This window comes from Rasamsonia byssochlamydoides, assembly GCF_041956645.1.
Source record: "Rasamsonia byssochlamydoides strain NRRL 3658 unplaced genomic scaffold VTN77scaffold_20, whole genome shotgun sequence".
Taxonomy (NCBI): domain Eukaryota; kingdom Fungi; phylum Ascomycota; class Eurotiomycetes; order Eurotiales; family Trichocomaceae; genus Rasamsonia; species Rasamsonia byssochlamydoides.
Window position 1 is genome coordinate 25200 of NW_027192403.1, and position 20020 is coordinate 45219.

The window sequence follows — 20020 nt, forward strand, 5'->3', positions numbered from 1 at the left end:
CGGAATGTTCTTTTAATTTGCTCCTCTGAAGAGATTGCCAAAATGGTTGACCGGGACTCAATGGAAGGACCATGTCTTCAACAGCCAATGTGCGGCTGTGAATTGCCCTATGCGAGTGGAACGGGCACGTCCTCCCGGCGGGCAGATTAGAGGGGCTCTTAGGGGCCCTCGAGGGCGGTGAGACGCTTCGGGCCCCGCTTGGCGGTGCGGGAGTTGCGCTTCAGTTGGGACTCTGGGTGAGAGGGTGCCAATAACACTGCCGCTGTTGCAGCCAACCCCAGCCAAAAGACACGCCGCCCCGGGCCCCCGATTAGGTAGCGCCAGACCCTCCAAACGACGTCACCGATCAGAAGGCTGAGGCAGCCATCCCGCTCTTGCCCGAAGGGAAAGAGGCCCCCGCCCTTGCCTTGCTGGGCTTGTACTGTGAGGTCATCACCGCCCTGTTTCATGGACGACGATGTGATGAGCGTCACTCTCTGGGCTCTTCCCATATTGGGTACTTAAGGTTCCACCATCTGCCTTTCAGTCCTGGTATTTCCCTCATCCTTCCTTCTTCCATTCACCATCACGACATATCCATCCTTCTATCAATTCACCTCACCCCACCTCACCTTATCTTCTCAACATCTCTTTGTCTCTTCTCCATCTCTGCCCACTCTCACGCCTTTCATCCTCAACGCTGCCAATTTAGTACTTTCCACGTACTCTGGCTACATCAATTTGATATCATATCAACAAGCTCATCAAAGACCTGCAATCATGCCTAAGGTATGATGGAGCTTCTGATCTACCAGTGACATCAAGGACGCACCATACTGACAGCATCCTCGCGCAGATCACCCAACTCCTGTTCGACTGCGACAACACCCTCGTCATGTCCGAGGAATTGGCCTTTGAGGCCTGCGCCGAGATTGCCAACGAGATCCTGGCGAAGCGGAACATCACTGATCGCTACACGGGCGAGCAGCTCATCCAGGACTTCGTGGGACAGAACTTTCGGGGCATGATGATCTCGCTCCAGGCCAAGTACAACTTCGACATGCCCAAGGACGAAATGGAGCACTACGTCAAGGAAGAAGAGAACCAGGTCATCGCCAAGTTGGAAGCCAAGGCGAAACCTTGTATTGGAGTCAACGAAGAGTTGGAGAAACTCTACCGTTCTGGCAAATACGGGCTCGCCGTCGTCTCCTCATCCGCTCTCCGCCGGGTCAAGGCGTCCCTCAAGAAGGTGGGCCAGGACAAGTATTTCCGTCCGGACCACATCTTCAGCGCTGCCAACTCGCTGCCCAAGCCAACCTCGAAGCCCGATCCCGCCGTCTACCTCTGGGCTCTCGACCGGATCGGCAAGAAGGCAGAAGAGTGTGTCGCCATTGAAGACAGTCGCAGTGGTGCACTCAGCGCGATCCGGGCCGGCATTCCTCTCATTGCCTATGTCGGTAGCTACCACGGCGACGAGAAGAGAGCCGAGATGGCCAAGAAGTTGACCGACTTGGGTGCCAAGGTTGTCATGAAGGATTGGTCCGAGTTTGAGTCTTGCCTCCAGCAGATCGAGACCGATTCTTACTAGATCGGCCTTTTCTTCACTCCCATTCGACTTTTTTCGATTCCCCCTCCCACTCTGGGCAAATGGCGTTTGGGACAGCGGGCGCGATGATTTTCTTACAACTTTTTTTCGGGTTTGATTTCTCCTCTTCGAATCTTCAATGATTCGATGGAGCAGGCTCCCCCAGTTGTCTGATGAGCAATGGATTAATGAACGGCATGAATTTCTACTGTTTACAGGCGAATACGCGCGGGCATCCTTCTCACGCATGGGTCTGGGTTTTCTTTCTGCGGGTTCCTTTGTTGCCCGCCTACTTCGAGTCTCTTGCATTTTTTCCTTGCTAGGCAATAGATAGTTGACTTGTCAATAGCTACAGCCTCTAGGAAATAGAATTGCTTGAAGAGAAATATTCCTGACGTCAGACGTCGTTCCTGAGTGTACTACAGTAGTAGTAGAATTGCGCCGTTGCTCATAGTCCCCACAAAATTTTCACCGGACCGACACTAAAGCAGGCGAACACCCCACCGTCGCCAGCCTCGGTAGCTAGTCCAGACGTACATCATCAAATGACTCCTGACTTTGACTCCTCAAGATAAGACATCTGTGCTACTCACACCTCAATCAAACCTACCTACCTACATCCAGTCCATTCTGCCCACCCAACGCATGACTGCCTGCCTGCCTGCCTGCCTACCTGCCTGCCTACCTGCCTGCCTACCTGCCTGCCCAGAAACAGTGGCGCAAATCTAGACCGAACGATCAAAAACCTGCAATAAATACCTAGGTAGGTAGTAGTGAGGACGGAGACACGGGAGAAATTCAATTTTTGATTGCCATGGATGTTGTCCGTGAGTCGTGACTGGTCATCCAGCTGATGGCTGAGTTGAGTGGTACCTAGGTACCTGGGAATGGATGGGTTGTGGCGGAAAGTTAATGTTAATATTAAATAATGAGTGATTTAGGTTGGTTGGTAGGTCATCTGATCGATCAGATAGTATCTTTCTTACTGGCAGCATGCACGATCACCATATGCATTCTTGAATCGAGCAATTGCACATTTTGCATGTGCTGTACCTTTTATTGGGTGACTGTAGTATAGTACTGCTGTGGTGAATCCTGATGGCAGCTGACTTGCTCACATGTCGAGTCGTAGGTCAAGGTATCACAGAGATCTAGTTACCCAGGTTGGGTACCTACTACCTAGGTAGGTATGTAAGGGAATAGTTATGTCTTACTTTGGCTCTCTATTAGAGGTCTCAGGTCTGTCACCTGTGCTAGGGCCGATTCTTAGAAGGTGCAGTATGCCAGTATCTAGGCAGGTAGGCTCATATGCCCTGCGGGTTTTCTGTTGTAGGCAAACATGCAGATCAAGAAACTCACCGCTTCAACTGTGTGTTTTAGCTAACTCGGTTCATTTAGTCAGGTATCCAACATGCCAGGTACCAGGTACCTACCCATAAAATAAATGACTAATCTAGCCCAATGGGTTGGTACGGTATGATTACATCCTACCGGTATCTACTGTACGGAGTACTCCGTACCTTGCTCTAGATTTAGGTACCCACCCAGCTGATGGAGACCCGACTAACTAGAAAAGATATGGGGTCTGGGGATGGGTATGCAGGTAGGCAGTTTCAGTGACCTAAATCTGCAGCTTGCTCGACTCGGAATGGAATGTGAGACGCGCTTCCCCAGCATTGAATGTTAGCTCCGCTCGTATGGGGAATGTCGGGAAAATAGAATGATCCCTTGGGCAAAGCAGGTTGGGATGCAAAATGCTGTGAGAGTGATATGAGTTTAAAAGTCCTTTATTGACTGCCTGGTGTCCGCCCTTGCGACATGCAATCTGAATTGGGTTATTCGGTGGTATGCCTACAGGCGTATTTAGCTAGTGAAGATATCCATATTGCTGTGGGAGTATCTAAGCATGACTGATATTTCACTATGGCCGAAACGAGATGTATTGTATGAGAAAATATTAATATCGCTGTTTGTGTAGGAGAACTCAATGCTTGATCTCAGGCGGGCTTGGCTGCCTTGATGCCTTAAATGAGGGGTGAAGTTTGAACGAAGCGATAAGATAAGGGCCAAGCCCTGGCGGGCTGTGACATCACCTGTCCAGGTTCTCTCCACCATGCCAGCAGCCAAACTACCTACCACCTGATCAACAACTGTTTCAGATCGTTCGTTCTCGACACTCAATTCGTGTGGAAAGTTGGCAGTTGCCTACACTACAACTAACTCATTCAACTTTCTGCTTATTATTAGGATTATTGATTGGACAATATTCTGTCGGCAACAAACATGCCCGAGTCGAGCACCCGCACCGCTAAAGCTTCCAAGCTCATCTCAAGAGAACCATTGGTACGTGAGATCTCCTACCACACTATACTGTTTCTTTATCAGTATCTACTGCGTGTTATTTGAAAAGATCCCTGCGCTTGTCTTCTACACAAGTTTGGTGCCGAATTGAGAGGCTTACAGTCTGACTAATTTCGAATTGAACCCTAGGATCCCAAAGAAGCGGTTTGGACACGGCTGGTGAAGACGACATACGTTGATCCGCTTGGTGTACAGCGAACGTGGGAGTCGGCAGAGCGACCGGTATGTGCAAAACTTATGCGTCACCCAGGGCTGGTGATGAATTCTCTTTGTTTTCGTTTCACTACATGCCCCGAATACGGATTCTATTCCTTGTGTTGCTGTTTCGTGTTTCTGGCTCTTTGTTTCATCCTGCTCTCGGTCCCTTCGTTTTAGTAAAAGTTTTTACGCAATCCTTTTTCCAGTCTCTTATTTCATCTTCTCCCGGCTACCCAATTGGAAATTTAGCGATTTGCGTTTTGCATTTCCTGAAGAAACTTCTCTTTTACTGCATTGGGTTTCATGCCGTTTCACTCCAGCGCAGCCAGCAATACCTTATGAATACACGCTGATTTCCTACCCTTTACGTCTTCTAGACTCGCCCAAAAGATGCCCAGATTGATGGCGTAGGGGTCGTAACGATCCTGAACAAGCCCACCGGCCCAGAAATCCTCCTACAAAAACAATACCGACCCCCGATCGACAAGATAGTGATCGAAGTGCCCGCCGGCCTTATCGACGAGGGTGAAACGCCAGAACAATGTGCCGTTCGCGAGTTGAAGGAGGAGACTGGATACGTGGGGACGGCTGAAACAACCAGCACGGTCATGTACAATGGTAAGACGTCGTTCGCTAGGTGCAGTGTTCGTTACAAAAAAAAAAAGGTTCATCTTCGCTAACGAAATCATCGTTCTACCGACAGACCCCGGCTTCTGCAACACAAACCTCAACATGGTCCACGTCCGCGTGGATATGTCCCTCCCCGAGAACCAGAACCCGAAACCGCATCTCGAGGACAACGAATTCATCGAGTGCTTCTCCGTGCCGCTGGCGTCGCTGTACGAGGAAACGAAAAAGCTCGAGGCGGAAGGCTATGCCATCGACGCGCGAGTCGGGACATTGGCGGAGGGAATTGAATTGGTGAGGAAGTTGGGTCTGAAATTTTGACTGCGACAAATCGACCATCGAGAGGGGAGATGTGGCTGGTGTAATGTAAATAAATTCAGCATGCCTGTTGTTCTGTTGGACTCGATGATTATCATCGACTCGACTGACTGACTGGTTGGTTGATTGCTGATTACTTCGCTCTGTTGGACTGATCTATTATCGTTTGCAAGCGATAGAATACCTAGATTCTTTTTTTTGCTCTGCTCTATTCCATCCAATCCGCGATTAACGACTCATATATAATCCAATTCTCTTAGCGCGCTAGGCATTATTTTGATCCTACCAAACTCACTACATTTCAATATACTTTTAATAAAAAAAAGAGCATTGGGTTGTCTACTCCGATTACTATTACAATCACCTACCTAGCTAATAGGCCGTGCCCTGACGCATCCTATCCATTCACTCAGTTCCTCTCTTTTTATGACATTAAGTAGAGTAGGTAGATTCATATCCTCCCCTCCCCCTTCAACCCCTTATACAACGCCCACGCAGCCAGCGTCTTGCCATCCCTCAACCCTTCCTTCCACAGCTTCTCCAGCGGCACCACCTTCAGCGTGATCTTCTCGCCTTCGTGGCGCAGCCCCGTCAACCGGCCCTGCAGCTCGTCGATCGCTTGCCGCGGCATCCGCTTCTGGCAGAGGAAGAGCGGGATGAATTCGTCGCTGCCGCCGGGGGAGGGGTAGACTGCTTTTTGCAGGGTCTCCTCGTCGTAGTCATCTTGTTTTTGATTTTGTTTTTGGTTTTGTTCGCTCTGAGGAGAGGTCAGAGCTAGAGAGGTCATGTGGATGAGTTCGTCTTGCGAGATTGAGAGGCCTGTCTCTTCGTAGATCTCTTTGGCTGCGCTGCCTGAGAATGTCCCGCTGTCGTCGAGCATCCCTGCGGGGATCTCCGGAAAGGCGAGCGAACCGGCTGGGATCCGGGGTTGGACGGTTAAGATGACGCGTTTACCTTCGTCGGAGGATGGAGGGGTATCGTCTGGTTGGAGAATGAGCTGGAAAAGAAGAAGTCAGAAGGATGAATGGTAAAAGTGGTGAAATAGGGAGCCCATCTTGGGTTCGAACACCTCTACAGTATACAAGACACTCGTCAAACAGGAACATATATACAGATAGATATATAGATATACAGCTATAAAAGAAAAAAAAGAATGATATAAAAAAGCTCACACCCCCGGCATTCTCTTTCGAGAAGCGAAGGTGCTACGAAAACCCCGCTGCGCCTTTGGCGGGCAGGGTTTTACTACCGATCCCCGGCCTCATCATATGACAAGAAGATTACTTCTTGTCGACAAGGAAGGGGATCGAACTGGAGCCTTCCTAGTAGGTGAGACATGCTCAAACCTAGCCTAGTCATGACGACCAGGCCACAGCCCCCAGTTTTGTTGTAGGGTCAACGTGAGAGTGGCATATACGGCACGTGTTTGTTTGTTTGTCTGGGTGTTTGCTTGTGTCCTTGCCAGTTCCCACAACTAGCAGCTTGAACCAGTTTGGACTGTTTCTTCAGGTTGCCTTTGAAAGAGCAGAAAAGAAACTAACTTACCAACATCCCAACACTCCCCCCTCTGAGGAACACACTCCCAGGCAAACTCTCCCCAGCCTGATTCGACACGTCCGCCCTCAACTTGACGAACCCAAGCCGACCACCACGAAAGAAATCCACGGCCTGAATATCAATACTACGAAGCACATAGGGGTTCTTATAGAACTCGTGCGAAGGGTTCTTCTGCCGGGCCAATGAGCGCTGCAGCGTCGAGAGCCAGATCTTGAACGCGGGAAAAGCCAGCAGTTGCTCGCGCGACAGGTTGTCCGGCGTCGAATTGACCGTCACTTCATTGGCATCGACTGCGTCCCCGCTGGAAGGGATGGTGAAGGTCACCATGGTGCGTTTGCGTCGGATATATGTAGTAAAGCTCGGTTTCGACTTGTGCAGATGGCGGGGGGTCAACAGCAATCTTGATGTCATGGATAGTATATACGAAGTCTAGAAAGATGGAATAGATCTAAGTGTTTCTCTTTTCCAGTTTGTCCTGTGCTTGTTCCACTGGGAAAGGAATTGTTGACCTCGGAAGAGCTGATGAGGTCGATTGCGGGGAAAAGGTATGGAGCTTGTAGCTATGCGGCTACTGACGTATGCCATGCCAGGAACCTTTCCGAATGAAAGTTAAGCAGAGAATTACAAAATTAGCTTCCGACAGCCATGATCTTTCCTGTGTGTCAGCTTCATCTTCATCAGCTTGATCAGTTTTTTCTCCTTTTTGCATACGTTTCGGGGGTTTCATTCTGTCTTGGTGGTATTACTTGTTCTTTGCAGTGCGGGCTACTTCGTTTGACTTGTATGCAACAGGTTCCTTAAAAACTGCATGATTCTAGTTATAAATATTATTTGAATTTTTAAGTATACCTGAATCGATCAGAAATATATTGGATTTCTGTAGATTTATGGGGATAGCAATGCCGGTTGAGTATAGAGTAGAGGCAACTCCTAAATTAAATATATATTGGAGGGTTCCATGTGAAACTGGGAGGTTTTCAAGATGTCTCGACTTCTCTATATAAAGTCCTCCATAACAAAAACCATAAAAAAGTCTTAAATACAAAAGGTTTTTATTTGGTAGTTCTCTACATATTGGTAAGAATGAAATAATTCAAAAGTTTCAACTTTTGCAAGAAGACGGTTCGTTCTGTGGCGGAAACTTTGGCGGAGGTAATACTGCACCAATGAGATTCGCTTCTCATCAAATGAGCGTCTCTCTGGTTGATTAAATGCAATTCCGGATCCACAAATAACAATAGCCCGGGTGGTCTAGTTGGCTATGATTCGCGCTTAGGGTTCAATTAAATCCTAACATGTGCGAGGTCCCGGGTTCGAATCCCGGCTCGGGCCGTCTCTTTTTCTTTTGCGTAATCACAAAACTTTTTTTTTTCCTTTTACAACTTTAATCCTTTTTTTTTTTTACAATTTTCATTTTTTTACCTATTGCCACATGAAATCTACCTAATAAGGGTTTCTCGTGCTTCGTGGGCTTCTCATAAGCTTCGCAATAGATTCCACTGCTTCTTGCTCTGAATCCCCCCTCCTCTCTATATTCATTTAGCTCGTTTAACAAACTTTTAGTCATTTCTGGTCATCCAACCAGATAGATAATCTGCTTGATGTCCGGAGAAACTACCAAGTTTATCTGATAAAGTCTATGGGAAAACATAGCACAGAAATTACCGCTGTGGTCTCGTCCGTTTCTTTTTCGTTTGGCCCATCCTCTCTCATACCGTCGATCATTCTCAAATAATTCTACATCCGCTAGCAGATTGGCTGCATGAGTCCTCCTCGTCCGAACAAAATAAGGAAAGGGAAATTTTCGACTACAAATCAGGTTCTCCATCATCAATCAATCGTACTGTACAAAACGTCTCTTCCTGTGATCACACTCCTGCACAGTTATCAAAAAAATTCTATTCTCCAACTAAATCTGGCATAAATGACCGCTTTGGAAAGCTACTCATCATTGCCATTATATTCTCTCCTGACAGTTGAATACACGTTTTTTTTTTTGAATCCGAATTGTTTTGACTACCATATCTACGAAATATTAATATCAAGCATCAGGTTTAAGTCTAACCCTCCTTACCATCCACGACTAAATCTTCTCAACCAGAATACCAACTAGAACTTGAAAAAAAAAAGGAAGGGACAAATGAAATAAATAAAAGCAAAAAAATAGGGAGAGACAAAGAAAGAGAGTTGGGTAAGATTAATATAATTACCAAATTTGTAAATCTGGTCCAGGTTGCAAGTTCGGCGTGCCTACAAAAAAAGATTGGTTAGAAGTCTTGGCATTCCCAAAGGTAAAGTGTGTGTGTGCCAAGACAATTAGCCTCTAACCATCCACAGTACAGCACAACCCGCAACATCCATGGATCCATCACGGCCCACAATTGAAGCAGATTAAAACAAAAAAGTTCCACAAAAAGCAACATATTTAATATATGAGAGCAAAAAAGTAATGGCCCGAACCGCGATTCGAACGCGGGACCTCACACATACGGGGCATTAGGGTTATTTCAACCCAAACCCTAAGCGTGAATCATACCTACTAGACCATCCGGGCTTTGTTGATGTGTACTCAGTGCTATGGATTTCTTTTAGTTCAGATGCCACTGATCGGGTTTATTTTTTAAAAAAAGAAATGGGTTCTGTGTAAGGTGATGATATGACAGAAACGTGTGTGGATGTTGGTTCTTAAGACTCGTATTATTAGAATAGAACATTGAGCAGCGAAGAAAAAAAAATTATGATGGACTACTTAAAAAAAATTTCTGAAAATAGGTTTTCAACTATTATCCCCCCCCCTTCTTTTTTACCACCGACTTGATTTTAAGACGAGAGCACTCATATTACCTCCTATTATTACTTATTAGAGGTGTCCTACTCATGTTTAGGAAGGGAGGATAGTTATTCTTCCCTGTGTCAGTAATAATTATTAATATGTGCCGATGTAGTAGTTTACAGCTGCAATGGAAGCATGCAAGTCGCCCAGTTTGGAGAAATCAACTACGAGGTCCCCTCCGTAACTATTCTGACTGGACAAGGACAACTAGCGAGGTAGCATGGATATCAAACAAGGTATGTATGTATGTATGTACATACCTACCGTATAATCCATGAAGGTAGTATCAGTAGTGGTAGTACATACAATCCATGTATATATGGCAGGATTGAAGTAAGCTGAGTAAGCGGCGGAGTCTTTCAGCATGCAGTCACCATGACTTTAAATTAAAATTGGAGGGTGATTCGTGGGTAGATAGATTATGTACGGAGCAGATGTTGGATGTCTTGATACGTTCATTTATTTATATTAATGTGGAAAGCCTAAATTACTGAAGCATGCTTTCCTGACCAGCTAGCAAAAAGAACATCAGAATACTTTCAAGACATATATTGCTCTGCTGAAATCGTGTCAAAAATTTAGGCGTATTTTCTTTAATATAGATTTAGAATGATATACTACGACTGTACGCAATCAAGGGATTCTTCTCAATCATCTTGACTGAGGTCTGTCAATCGACCTCGCCTTTCCGGAATCGTAACCTTTGCGTTCTGCGTCAATTATGAAGATGAGAATGAATATTTCTGAATGAATTTCTGGTAAAACTTTCCCTGTCAATTGATATTATCGATTCCCAACAAGACTGGATAAGAGATTTGCCGCATTGACAGCTCCGAAGCGGGTACGAACATCGTCTCTGTTGGTTCTTGTACCACTGTGACAGCGAAAAATCAAGAAAAGTGTACATACCCACGGCCGAAAGACCTGTCGCAGGCCTGCTTGTGATCAGTCATTTTATTTTTTTGTTGCGACGTTGTGTGCTGAAGGTTGTACTGAGTCAGATTCGGTTGGGTGGTTTTTGACTGATTCGTGATGACACATGATCTTTTCTTCGAAGCTGCTGGACGATCAATGCAGAAGAATGTAGATTCTTGAAGGTATGCGAGGGATAGGTAATTAGATGGAATTTATGATTATCTGGCTTCGTGGCTATATTGCCGATCGGGATAGTCAAGCGCTCGGGACGCATGGGCCTCAGCTAATAATATGCTAACAGCGTCGTAGACTGCCATGCACAGATGGTATGACGTCGCTCATGCCAGCAAATCGCTGCTCCATTCACCAGGAATGGGCCAACCTGGATTCGGAATGTAACTTTGTAACTTCGTACCTTACGGAGTACCCGACAGTAGTAGTTACCTAATGTGCTGAACTGCCCGGCTCGGGCTTCCTCGGCCAGTCAGACGGTCAGACCCCGCCTGATGGTCACTCGGAGCAAAAATATGCTGTCTATCAGCTCGACTCGATGACGTCCATTGCCGGGTTCAGTCTGAACCATACCTAACCGTCCAGTGTCCACTGTTGTCTATGGTCTGCTCGCTCGGACTTCCCTCTGCGGGGTTCGACGGATCAGCTGTTTCAGCGACAGCCTGGTTGGGCCCGAGAGCATTGATGATGCATGCTGCAGCTGCATCTGCATCCCATCCCTCCGTCTATCCCCTTCCTATCCCAGCCTTGCGTCTTAGTTGCCCGCGTGGCGGCTGCGGGTTAGTCAAGTCTTTAACTCAGCCAGCCTATCCCCTCTGCGACAGTCAGGTCTGCAACATGTCTGGAACGGCTGTCCGGCCAATGGTGCCGCCGGCAAGCAAACGTTGTTCGGACGTCAGCCCTCTCTCTGCGATCCATCTCGAACCTGCTCATCGACAGCTGCCAGGCCTCCAGCGTAATCGACCTTGTTCATGATACCTGCGGAGCTGATTCTGCCTGTCTTGCCTTGCATCTGTTGGAAAAAGATCCTTCTAGTTCCGAGTTCGTCCTCGCAGCTGGCTCGCTCGTCTTGGCTCTGGTGGTTGATGACATCGACAACTTTGGAACTCAGCAGGCTGACCAGATCGGGCAATCTGCGCATCACGAGATCCGTCCCGTGATATCAGATCGATGACCATCCAGAGTGACTGTGAAGGCACTACACAGGCACGAGGGGCAGATCTGTCGTTTCACTGATAATCCTGAACGCCGTCTCAAAGAGAGAAGACCATTGTTGCTGGTCCAACATGGTTTTAAGTACTGCTGGATGCTGATCCTGTGAATACCAAAGCGGTGAGCAGGATATCATCAAGATACCCAGTGAAGGAAGCGCCAGCAAACCCTCATCTTCTTTCTGGTCTCTTCAACATCATGTCCAGCCTGCCCGTGCTGCCTGAAGCATTGAGTTGTGTGCATCGACATGCTATTGGGTGTCTCTTATTGAACTCTTCCCTCTGCTGTCGCTGTGCCGACCGCAGAAGCGTCTCTGAGCTTCTGCCGGGCGTTGATCACGGCGACAGCCATCGCAACCACGTGCCGAGCTTCAATCTCTCCAAATACTGCGCGTCGTGTCGGGGTTAGTATTGCTGTGCTGCATACAGCTTTCATTTTGAAGTCGCATCAGAGACAATACCTATCTGTTGCTTCACTCCTTTGTACTGCTTCAGTCTGCTTCAGTCTGCTTTTTTCTTCCCTGCTATCTTCCATCACCTCTGTTCCATGCTCATAATCCCATTATTTAGAATACTGGCGGACACATTCCGGCAATTCTGTTCCTGAGACCCCCCTCAGCCAGGTCCTGCAGTCGTCTGTGGCAGCATTTAATCTCCCAGAGACTACAGCTGAGATCGAATCCTACCGCGCTGGCAGGATTCGCAACAGCTACCAGAGCCAAGGGCCTCCTCCAGGTCCACGTGTTCACCCTCGCATTTCTCTCTCTCATCACTGCCGTAACATCACCAACTTGAGACACGAGCTTGAAGCCATCAACACCGATATCTCTCGCGTCCTGTCGAGTCTCCACGATCTCAGGCGGGAACTTCCGGTATCTCGCGCTGCTTCTTCTCTGCACCATCCTCAGAGACCGATGGAGAACCACACGGACGCGTTACGCGAACCCTCAACTCTGGAGAACGGCAACATGCCATCGCTTGCTGCCAGGGGACTCCCTGGTCCGAATCAGAATCAGACTGTTTCTTTGATTGACCTTGACGAGTCGTTCCAGCAGCTTCAAGAGAGCGTCAACCAGTCTGCGGTCTCGCGTATGGAAGCCCGTTTTTCCTTGTAGAATCATTGCTGACTGCCAAGTAGAGAACATGGATACTGATACTCCCGGAATGGCTACCACTGCTGGAGGAAACAATCAAGGATCTCAGCAGATGCCTGTGCATCTGCCTCAGCTGCCGTTTGTGGCCGTCTCTATCCCGGGGTTTGTCTCAGAGCCGGCTGGTCACGTCAATATCAATGGCAATGCGAATGGCAATGTCAATGCCAACGCAGGTGCAGGTGCTAATGGATTGCGCACCACAATGACTCCCATGGAATTTGATCCAATCTGGCCTGGTGATGGCTCGCAGCACCCTTGGCTTCTTGACCCTCAGATGGCGTCCATGCGTGTTCCCCAGGGATTTGGAGCGGCTGGTACGGCTGCCCTATACGGGAGCGGTCTACAGCGTCCAGCTCGTACGCATGCAGGCAGACCATTGCAACCAGGCGCTGCGTCTGGTTTTGCTCCGGCCTTTCTCCCTGCGATTCCAGTCGTGTCGTCTGCTGCCCCGCTGAGCTTTTCGGGTCAGATGCAGGCCCAGCACGTGCCAGATATTGTCGCCAACAATGCGTTTTCCCAGGTCCAGGCCGTCCAGCCCCGGTTCCACGCTCATCCGTACGTGATCCACGGCGGCGGTGCTGCTACGTTTGGCTACAGACATCATCATCCGGGTCTTGGTGTTGCGTCGGATGGTCCCAGTCTGAGCGGTCCGATGCAGAATGGCGGTCCGAACAGTCGTCGCCGTGCCCGACGTCCGGACGACCAGGGCCCGAACGTTGCACGTCGCCCGTCTCCGCCTCGATTCGAAGGACCAGGACGGTATTATCCGATTCCTGGCACAGTGCTTTCGGCCAATGACAACATCCCGCCTTTTCCGGTGCTCACTGAACCGCGCCGTTCTGATGCAGCCGCCGCTGCTGGTCATCACCGTCCGCAGGGTTCGGTGCGCAACCTTCGCGCCGAATATGCTGCCGCCGACATGCAGATGAATAATGAGCAGGAGCCTGCCGTCGCCAGAAGATCTGCCACTAATCCCGCTTCCGACGATGCGAACGCGCCCCGGGGACTGGACGATCCGCGCGCCAACCGGCCCGAGCCGAAGGAGGCGGAAGAACTGCAGGTGACTCTGGAGTGCAAGGTCTGCATGAGCCAGATGGTGGACACGGTGCTGCTGCCGTGCGGCCATGCCATTCTCTGCCGGTGGTGTGCCGACCAGGCCCTGCCATCGCTCCGCAGTGGCGGCGGCGGCGGCAGCAGCACCGTGCAGGCACATCACCCTCGCTCGAAGGCCACTGCCACCTGCCCGATGTGCCGGAGGCCTGTTCGACAGACGGTAAGAACTTGTCCCGGATTGTTTTGACATTGTTTTGTCTTGCCTTGCCTTGCCCATATCTGGTACTGTACAACTGAGCTAACATACCATCTGCAGTGGCGCATCTACCTCAACTAGGTTGATGTACTCGACTAGGTACATCATCACATGTATCGACGAGATGATTCATTCTATTACTCGAATCTGGTTTCTGAAACTAAGAACCGGAACCATGGCATGGAGATGATACACATGTGCTACGGCTACAGCTACAGCTATGACTCCGGGCGTAAAGTTACGTTATTATTAGGAATGAAATGGGAGGAAACGAAGATCTCTACTCCACGATCCGATCCGATGGAATGGATCGAACGGATCGAAATGAAATGAATCGAATCGCATGAACAAATGAATGAGAAATGCCCGAGTTGCGCGAATCTTTTTTTCTCTTCTCTTGATGATGGTAGTACGGACGAAGTACGGGAATTCGGGAATTTGGGACCTTGCCTTTTTTTTTTCTCTCTCTTTGAAATGAAATGCAATGAAATGAAATACATACTATGGAGATGGACGTGTGTGTATGTATGTATTTATGTACAGTGTAGAACTATTAGCTTGCATGCATAGCATCAGCATCGACAGCATCAATGCAGTGAAATGGACGAAAAGAGAAAAGCACACAGGAAGATCTCACAAGGAAAAAAAAAGCACTCCAAGTAAGTAATTACAGTATTGTCTTGACTGACTGACTGACTGGCTGAGTAATCAAGAATCAATTAATTAATAATTACACGAATATGAATATGAAAATGTGAAGAAGGACGGGACGTCCTGTATATCCTTGTATCCGGCACATCCCATCCCCTCCGAATCCGACACTGGATATCTTCTTCATCTTCGCCTTCAGCTTCACCTTCACTATCCTTTCCTCTCCTTCCCTTTCCACGAAGACGAAGACCCTATCTAATCCAATCTAATCTATTATCGATGTATGTATCCAGATTCAGGATCAAAATCATCAATTAATCTCATGATGACATTATGGAACAAACAAGGGAAAAAAGGAATGGAAAGAAATTGAAAAAAAAAAGAATATAGAATATTAATATTCTTTTAACATTTTTCCCCCCTGATCTGATCTGCTCTGTTCTAAATGATAAATAAATAAATGGACAAATAAATAAATCAATGTAATGCCCAAGAAAAGAAAAGCATTTCAATAAATAAACAAAAAAGATACAGTACAGTACAATACAAAGAGGATATAGAAAAGATAGATGCCACCCTTTTTAAAGAGAAAAAAAAAACCAAACCCAGGAACCAAAAAAAAAAGCGAAGAAAGACCGGAAATGAGAGAAACTAGAAACGAAACCAAAAACCAGAAACTCCCAGAGATGAAGTAGAATAAATAAATACATAGATAGATAGATAATAGATCCGCGGCATGAATGGAGAGATGCAAAGAAAAGAGAAGATGCCTGTCCCATCTCATTGTTATCATCATTGTGTCGATGACTGGACTGGAATCGTTGCTCTTACGAGTCTGAAGACTGAAGGCACACACCCCCCCTGCCCTCCCGTGTGGTGAGTGGTCGTATCTTCTTGTTTGTCAATCCTGCGACTTGCTGGCTGACTGAGGGCGGTTGGAACAAGCTTGAAGAATGAAATGAATGAAGAATGGAAGGAAGGATGAATGAATGGATGAACGTTTCCGTGTGGGGATTCTGCCCCCATACGCGGTTCAGTATACTGTACTGTACCTACTTACGCTAACTCCCTGATCGATCTCATCAAATCGATCTGAGTGAGTGAGTAAGCATGGCAGACAGATCATATCGATCATATCGATCACATCGTATATTGTATCGTGTCGTAGCATATGGTATCATATGGTATCATCTCTACTGATGAAAGAATTATCTCATCCATAGATAAGAAGTAAGATGTCAACAGATGCATTTTGAGGCAACATCTCATGTCCCCGTCATGAGGGTATCGTTGTCCTGCGACGATTGTAATGCTTCAGGCCTCGCCCTCGACAGATCCAGCGGGTTGTGTCCTCGGGCTGCGTTCTCGAGCTCATATGCAAACGGCGTCGGCAAGAACAGTTTCCGTTCGGAATCGTACGTGATCCAGCATTTGAACTGGATGATCTTAGTATATCTACATGCAGTATATTTGGTGATCAACTTACACTTGCAATCCGCCACCCCAGCCACAAACACCGGTGCGTTCGGGGCACCACTACCGACGGCAGCTCGATGGACCGCTCCTCCTCGTCCGCCGTCTCGTCGAAGAAGCCCTCTGGGTAGTAGAGCTGGCTCCACGCCTGGCCGCGGATTAAGAAATCCTCCGGCAGCTGCCGTGACGATCCCGTCTCGTAGCTCGGGAAGCGCTCGTCCTCGACCTTGGACATGTCCATGTCGGGCCGTATCAGCGTATTGAGAAACGAAGCAAGGCGCACCCACGGTACGTCCGCTTCGATGTGCGTCATGCTGGTAGGGACCAGTGCGGCACTCCACAGGAAAGCCAAGGAGAGATGCACGCTCGGGAGCACGTTCTTGTCGCCAATGCGTTCAAGAATGATCCGCAACGTGGAGAAGGCCAGATGCGAGGCGAAGGAGAGCACCTGGATAGAGCTGCTGAACCGGTCGTCTTCCGACCACGGTCCGTCCCGCTGCGAGAGCACAGACTGGTCGGGCGATTGAGACTGATGGCTTTCCCACATTCTCTTGGCAGACTCGAATCGCTCTGAAGATGAACTCTCTTGAATCACCTTCTGGTCAAACATGGATGGCATAACGGCATCAGGCTGGCCAAAGTCGAAGATGGCTGCGTAATTTGAGGAGACAATATATACCCCCTGTTCGCGGAAAACGGCGCCAATCCGGCCGATATATTTATCCAGATCAGACAGAAACTGGTCGGCAGAGGCAATAAACGCGCTGATTTTGCCTCTCGTGAAAAGGAACCCATGCGTGCAGACAAACGCGGTCAGAATAGGAGGATAGCGACTGCTCACTGGCTTCGCAGGATCCAGCAGGGGGTTGAAAAGAAGTAGAATACTATCTCGGGTACTCAAGAAGGGCTGCACACTAACCAATGACTTGGAATAGTAAAACAATTGTTGCAGGATGTTCGGCCTCGCCAGCACCGCCAGATGATGCTGGATCCGGCCAATTCCGGGGTTCTTATCAGCGGCTTTATTATACCAATATCGGGCCACTCCCGACCACACTTCGCGATCCCGCATGTCCTTTTCTTCGACGGCCATCCGGTATCGGGCCAGATCGCCCAGGCATTCGATCCAGGTTTCTTCAAATGAAGGCACGCTCTCCAGTAATAACGTCATCATCGAGTAGGCGATGTAGATAAAGGTGAGCATATGCTCGAGAGAGCCCGGAAGGCGATGGCGCAGTAACTCCAAGAACGAATGGATGCCATATCGCCACATCCGCGCGGGCATGGCATACTTCTCCGCTAATTTCCTCAGCACCGTGCTGGCGGCAGGGTGATTCGAGGCGAGGAAGAAGTCATGATGCTCGTGGAGCAAGGTTCGATGCAGGGCAGTCAGTGCCTGCCATTGCGCGTCCGTCAGCTCCTCCGTGCTCTCCGACTGCTGCCGATCGATCTCGATGCACTTCTTCTCCACCATCACCAACCCCGCGTAGATGCCCCGGACCTCATTGACGAGCTGCTCTTCGGTGATGGGATGGGTCTCTGGCTGCAGACACACGCCGGTGGTCACGACGTCTGCCGGATTGACGGTGTTCGGGCCTCCTCGCCTGGATTCCTGCGTGGCAGGAGATTTTACCGGATCTGGCTTCTCGCCCAGCGTAGCTGATTTGGGCAGGAGACCAGAGGTCTTGCGCATGTCTTGCCGGTCTAACGTGCTGGAAGATCTCTTTCGTCGTTCCCGGCTGATGCGGCGTACATTCTCGGGGGATCTTCTTCTGCTCTTCTCAGCGCGCACACAGCGGGCATCGGGAGAAGCGCCGGCTGAGAGCGACGGACTGGCGACGCCTCCAGCATGATCCAGAACGGATGACTCTGACGATGTCCTGTCGACGGGGAAATTGCTGCTGAGCGCGACTCGATCGTTAGACAGCTGTAAGAAAACGTCGCAGGAGGGGAGAGAGTCCAGTTCTCACATTGGGTTATTCACATTTTCATTTTCATTTCCATTATCATTATTAATATGCTGACTATAATAATTATGATGGTGATTGCTCTGGTCGCTCGTCATGGAGCCTGAGCCGGCACTGCGCGAGTCGCCTGCCGCGGGGAGTTTGGCTTTGGCGCCTTTTATCCGGCGCGGCGAGTCGCGGTGGCGACGGCACGAGAGCCGACTGCGGTCGCTCATGCTTGATGATCGATCTAGATATCAGGCCTCGACTATCGATCAGTCAAACCATCCTGGTCAGGTGACAAGAGACAGAAACAGAGAGAGACACACCGAAGGATTGCTTACGAGACTGTCTTCGCAATTGCATTCAAGTTCCGTTCAACAGGATGGGGATCCGCGGAGAAACGAGCCGGCGTCTCCGAGAGAAGGAATCAAAGAACCGGTGCCACTGATCGAGCCTCAAAGACCACCCTTCGATCCACCTGTCGAATGCTTTTTGTATCTTTTTTTTTTGAGCCTCATTAGTTGGCGGACTATTGCAATTTGGAAATATTGGAAAGTAGGCAACTACATAGTTGGCGCTATGGCCCGGGTTCACCCCCCCGCGCCAGCCCCCCTCCTAGCATTGCAAGGCTGAGAGTGAATAATTATTGTCTCAAAGTATAGGTACATCTCTACAGTACTTCCACGTCAAATTAATTACCGTAATTTCCATTCCAGACAGAGTCTGTTCACCATCTGCCTAGGCAGGCACGACGCTGATGCCTGACTCCGCTAGTCACGCTGTCTTCTGACTACGACAGTGCTTTTCTTCAGAAGAATCATCCATGCCGTCTGCCATCTCCTGATTCTCAGTGTATATCCAAGATACCAGTGCTTCTACCAGGGACATGAGCTGTCACAATGAAAATGCAAAGTCAGTTTCGCCTCTGTTTACTCCGTACTCCGTACAAGCTGATCGCTGATGGCCATCGGTGAACGAACTATCGGCATACTCCGTAGTTCAGAACTTAGCAATCTACACCGCTTCATACGACCATTCTTATGGGTTCAACCGTCCCAATTGCCCGACGACGCTGGTCAAGACGCGGTCCCCCTTGTTTGTCCAGTACAGGAATTCAGCATTGTCAACTCCAGAAGCATATTTCTGTTCGCCCGGGCGAAGATTTCAAGATCACTCGCTGCTGTTCGGAAAGAATGTCGGCCGGAGACGGCGTCTCCACTGAAAATGGACACCGCTGCAGGACGGCTCATGCAGCAACATGCTGGCAGAGCTTCAGCAGGCATGACGCAAGAGGCAATATGATCCACCAGATCCCGCTGGCTCCTCGTGGCTTCCCGGAAAACTGAAGGCAGACAGACTTGTACAGAGTAGCTTACTTAGATCGCCGCCGTTGCCTAGCCTGGTTGCCAATGGGGCCACCAAATAGCAATAGCTCGGGGGTAAGACAGAATTATTATAGCTTTCTACGATCACCCTGCTAAAGAAGTGGAAACCATTCCCATTGAGTGTCTTCTAATTTAGGTTTTTCGCATCAGGCAATGATACTCTGACTCGGTGCCCGACAGGCAGCTGTCAACCGATGAACTTAGAGCAGTCATTGATGGCCTCGAGGGGAGTTGCACGCCATTCGATTGATCTTATCAAATCCAAATCCATCCTTCTGTTGTTATGGCCAGATGTCAGCGCTCGATAGGTACAGCGGGCGAGGCAGTTGATCAGCCAACACCGGTTTAGCTCCTACTGGTATGTACAGCTGTAAAGGACAAGAAGACAATTCACCAGTCATGAATCCAGAATTTATTTCCCTTTCAACATACCGATCGATACAGTTCCTGAAGTCTCCCTCGTAATGACTTAAGACGTAGTATATTCAGATTCATACTATATA

The 20020-nt window shown here is 48.8% G+C and overlaps 5 protein-coding genes and 2 non-coding genes across 7 annotated transcripts; 4 read left to right on the forward strand and 3 right to left on the reverse strand.

Annotated features, from left to right (window-relative positions):
* Positions 1–759: 759 nt before the first annotated feature.
* On the forward strand, positions 760–1567 carry VTN77DRAFT_2893 (uncharacterized protein; the record flags this gene model as incomplete). The annotated part of the gene is made up of 2 exons (XM_069418782.1): positions 760–768; positions 836–1567. 2 exons carry the CDS (start codon positions 760–762, stop codon positions 1565–1567), a joined length of 741 nt encoding a protein of 246 aa, XP_069278951.1.
* Positions 1568–3847: 2280 nt separating this feature from the next.
* On the forward strand, positions 3848–5071 carry VTN77DRAFT_2894 (uncharacterized protein; the record flags this gene model as incomplete). Its single annotated transcript, XM_069418783.1, has 4 exons — positions 3848–3907; positions 4055–4147; positions 4501–4741; positions 4827–5071. The coding sequence occupies 4 exons, from the start codon at positions 3848–3850 to the stop codon at positions 5069–5071; spliced, it is 639 nt and encodes a 212-aa protein (XP_069278952.1).
* Positions 5072–5519: 448 nt separating this feature from the next.
* VTN77DRAFT_2895 (uncharacterized protein) lies at positions 5520–6952 on the reverse strand (the record flags this gene model as incomplete). Its single annotated transcript, XM_069418784.1, has 2 exons — positions 5520–6065; positions 6614–6952. 2 exons carry the CDS (start codon positions 6950–6952, stop codon positions 5520–5522), a joined length of 885 nt encoding a protein of 294 aa, XP_069278953.1.
* A 913-nt stretch (positions 6953–7865) lies between these two features.
* Positions 7866–7957, forward strand: VTN77DRAFT_t47. Its single transcript has one exon. It is a non-coding gene; the product is annotated as a tRNA-Pro (tRNA).
* Positions 7958–9076: 1119 nt separating this feature from the next.
* Positions 9077–9179, reverse strand: VTN77DRAFT_t55. Its single transcript has one exon. It is a non-coding gene; the product is annotated as a tRNA-Pro (tRNA).
* Positions 9180–11795: 2616 nt separating this feature from the next.
* On the forward strand, positions 11796–14140 carry VTN77DRAFT_2896 (uncharacterized protein; the record flags this gene model as incomplete). The annotated part of the gene is made up of 4 exons (XM_069418785.1): positions 11796–12000; positions 12167–12685; positions 12735–14023; positions 14120–14140. 4 exons carry the CDS (start codon positions 11796–11798, stop codon positions 14138–14140), a joined length of 2034 nt encoding a protein of 677 aa, XP_069278954.1.
* Positions 14141–15975: 1835 nt separating this feature from the next.
* VTN77DRAFT_2897 (uncharacterized protein) lies at positions 15976–18495 on the reverse strand (the record flags this gene model as incomplete). The annotated part of the gene is made up of 4 exons (XM_069418786.1): positions 15976–16146; positions 16197–18081; positions 18154–18379; positions 18459–18495. The coding sequence occupies 4 exons, from the start codon at positions 18493–18495 to the stop codon at positions 15976–15978; spliced, it is 2319 nt and encodes a 772-aa protein (XP_069278955.1).
* Positions 18496–20020: the final 1525 nt, after the last annotated feature.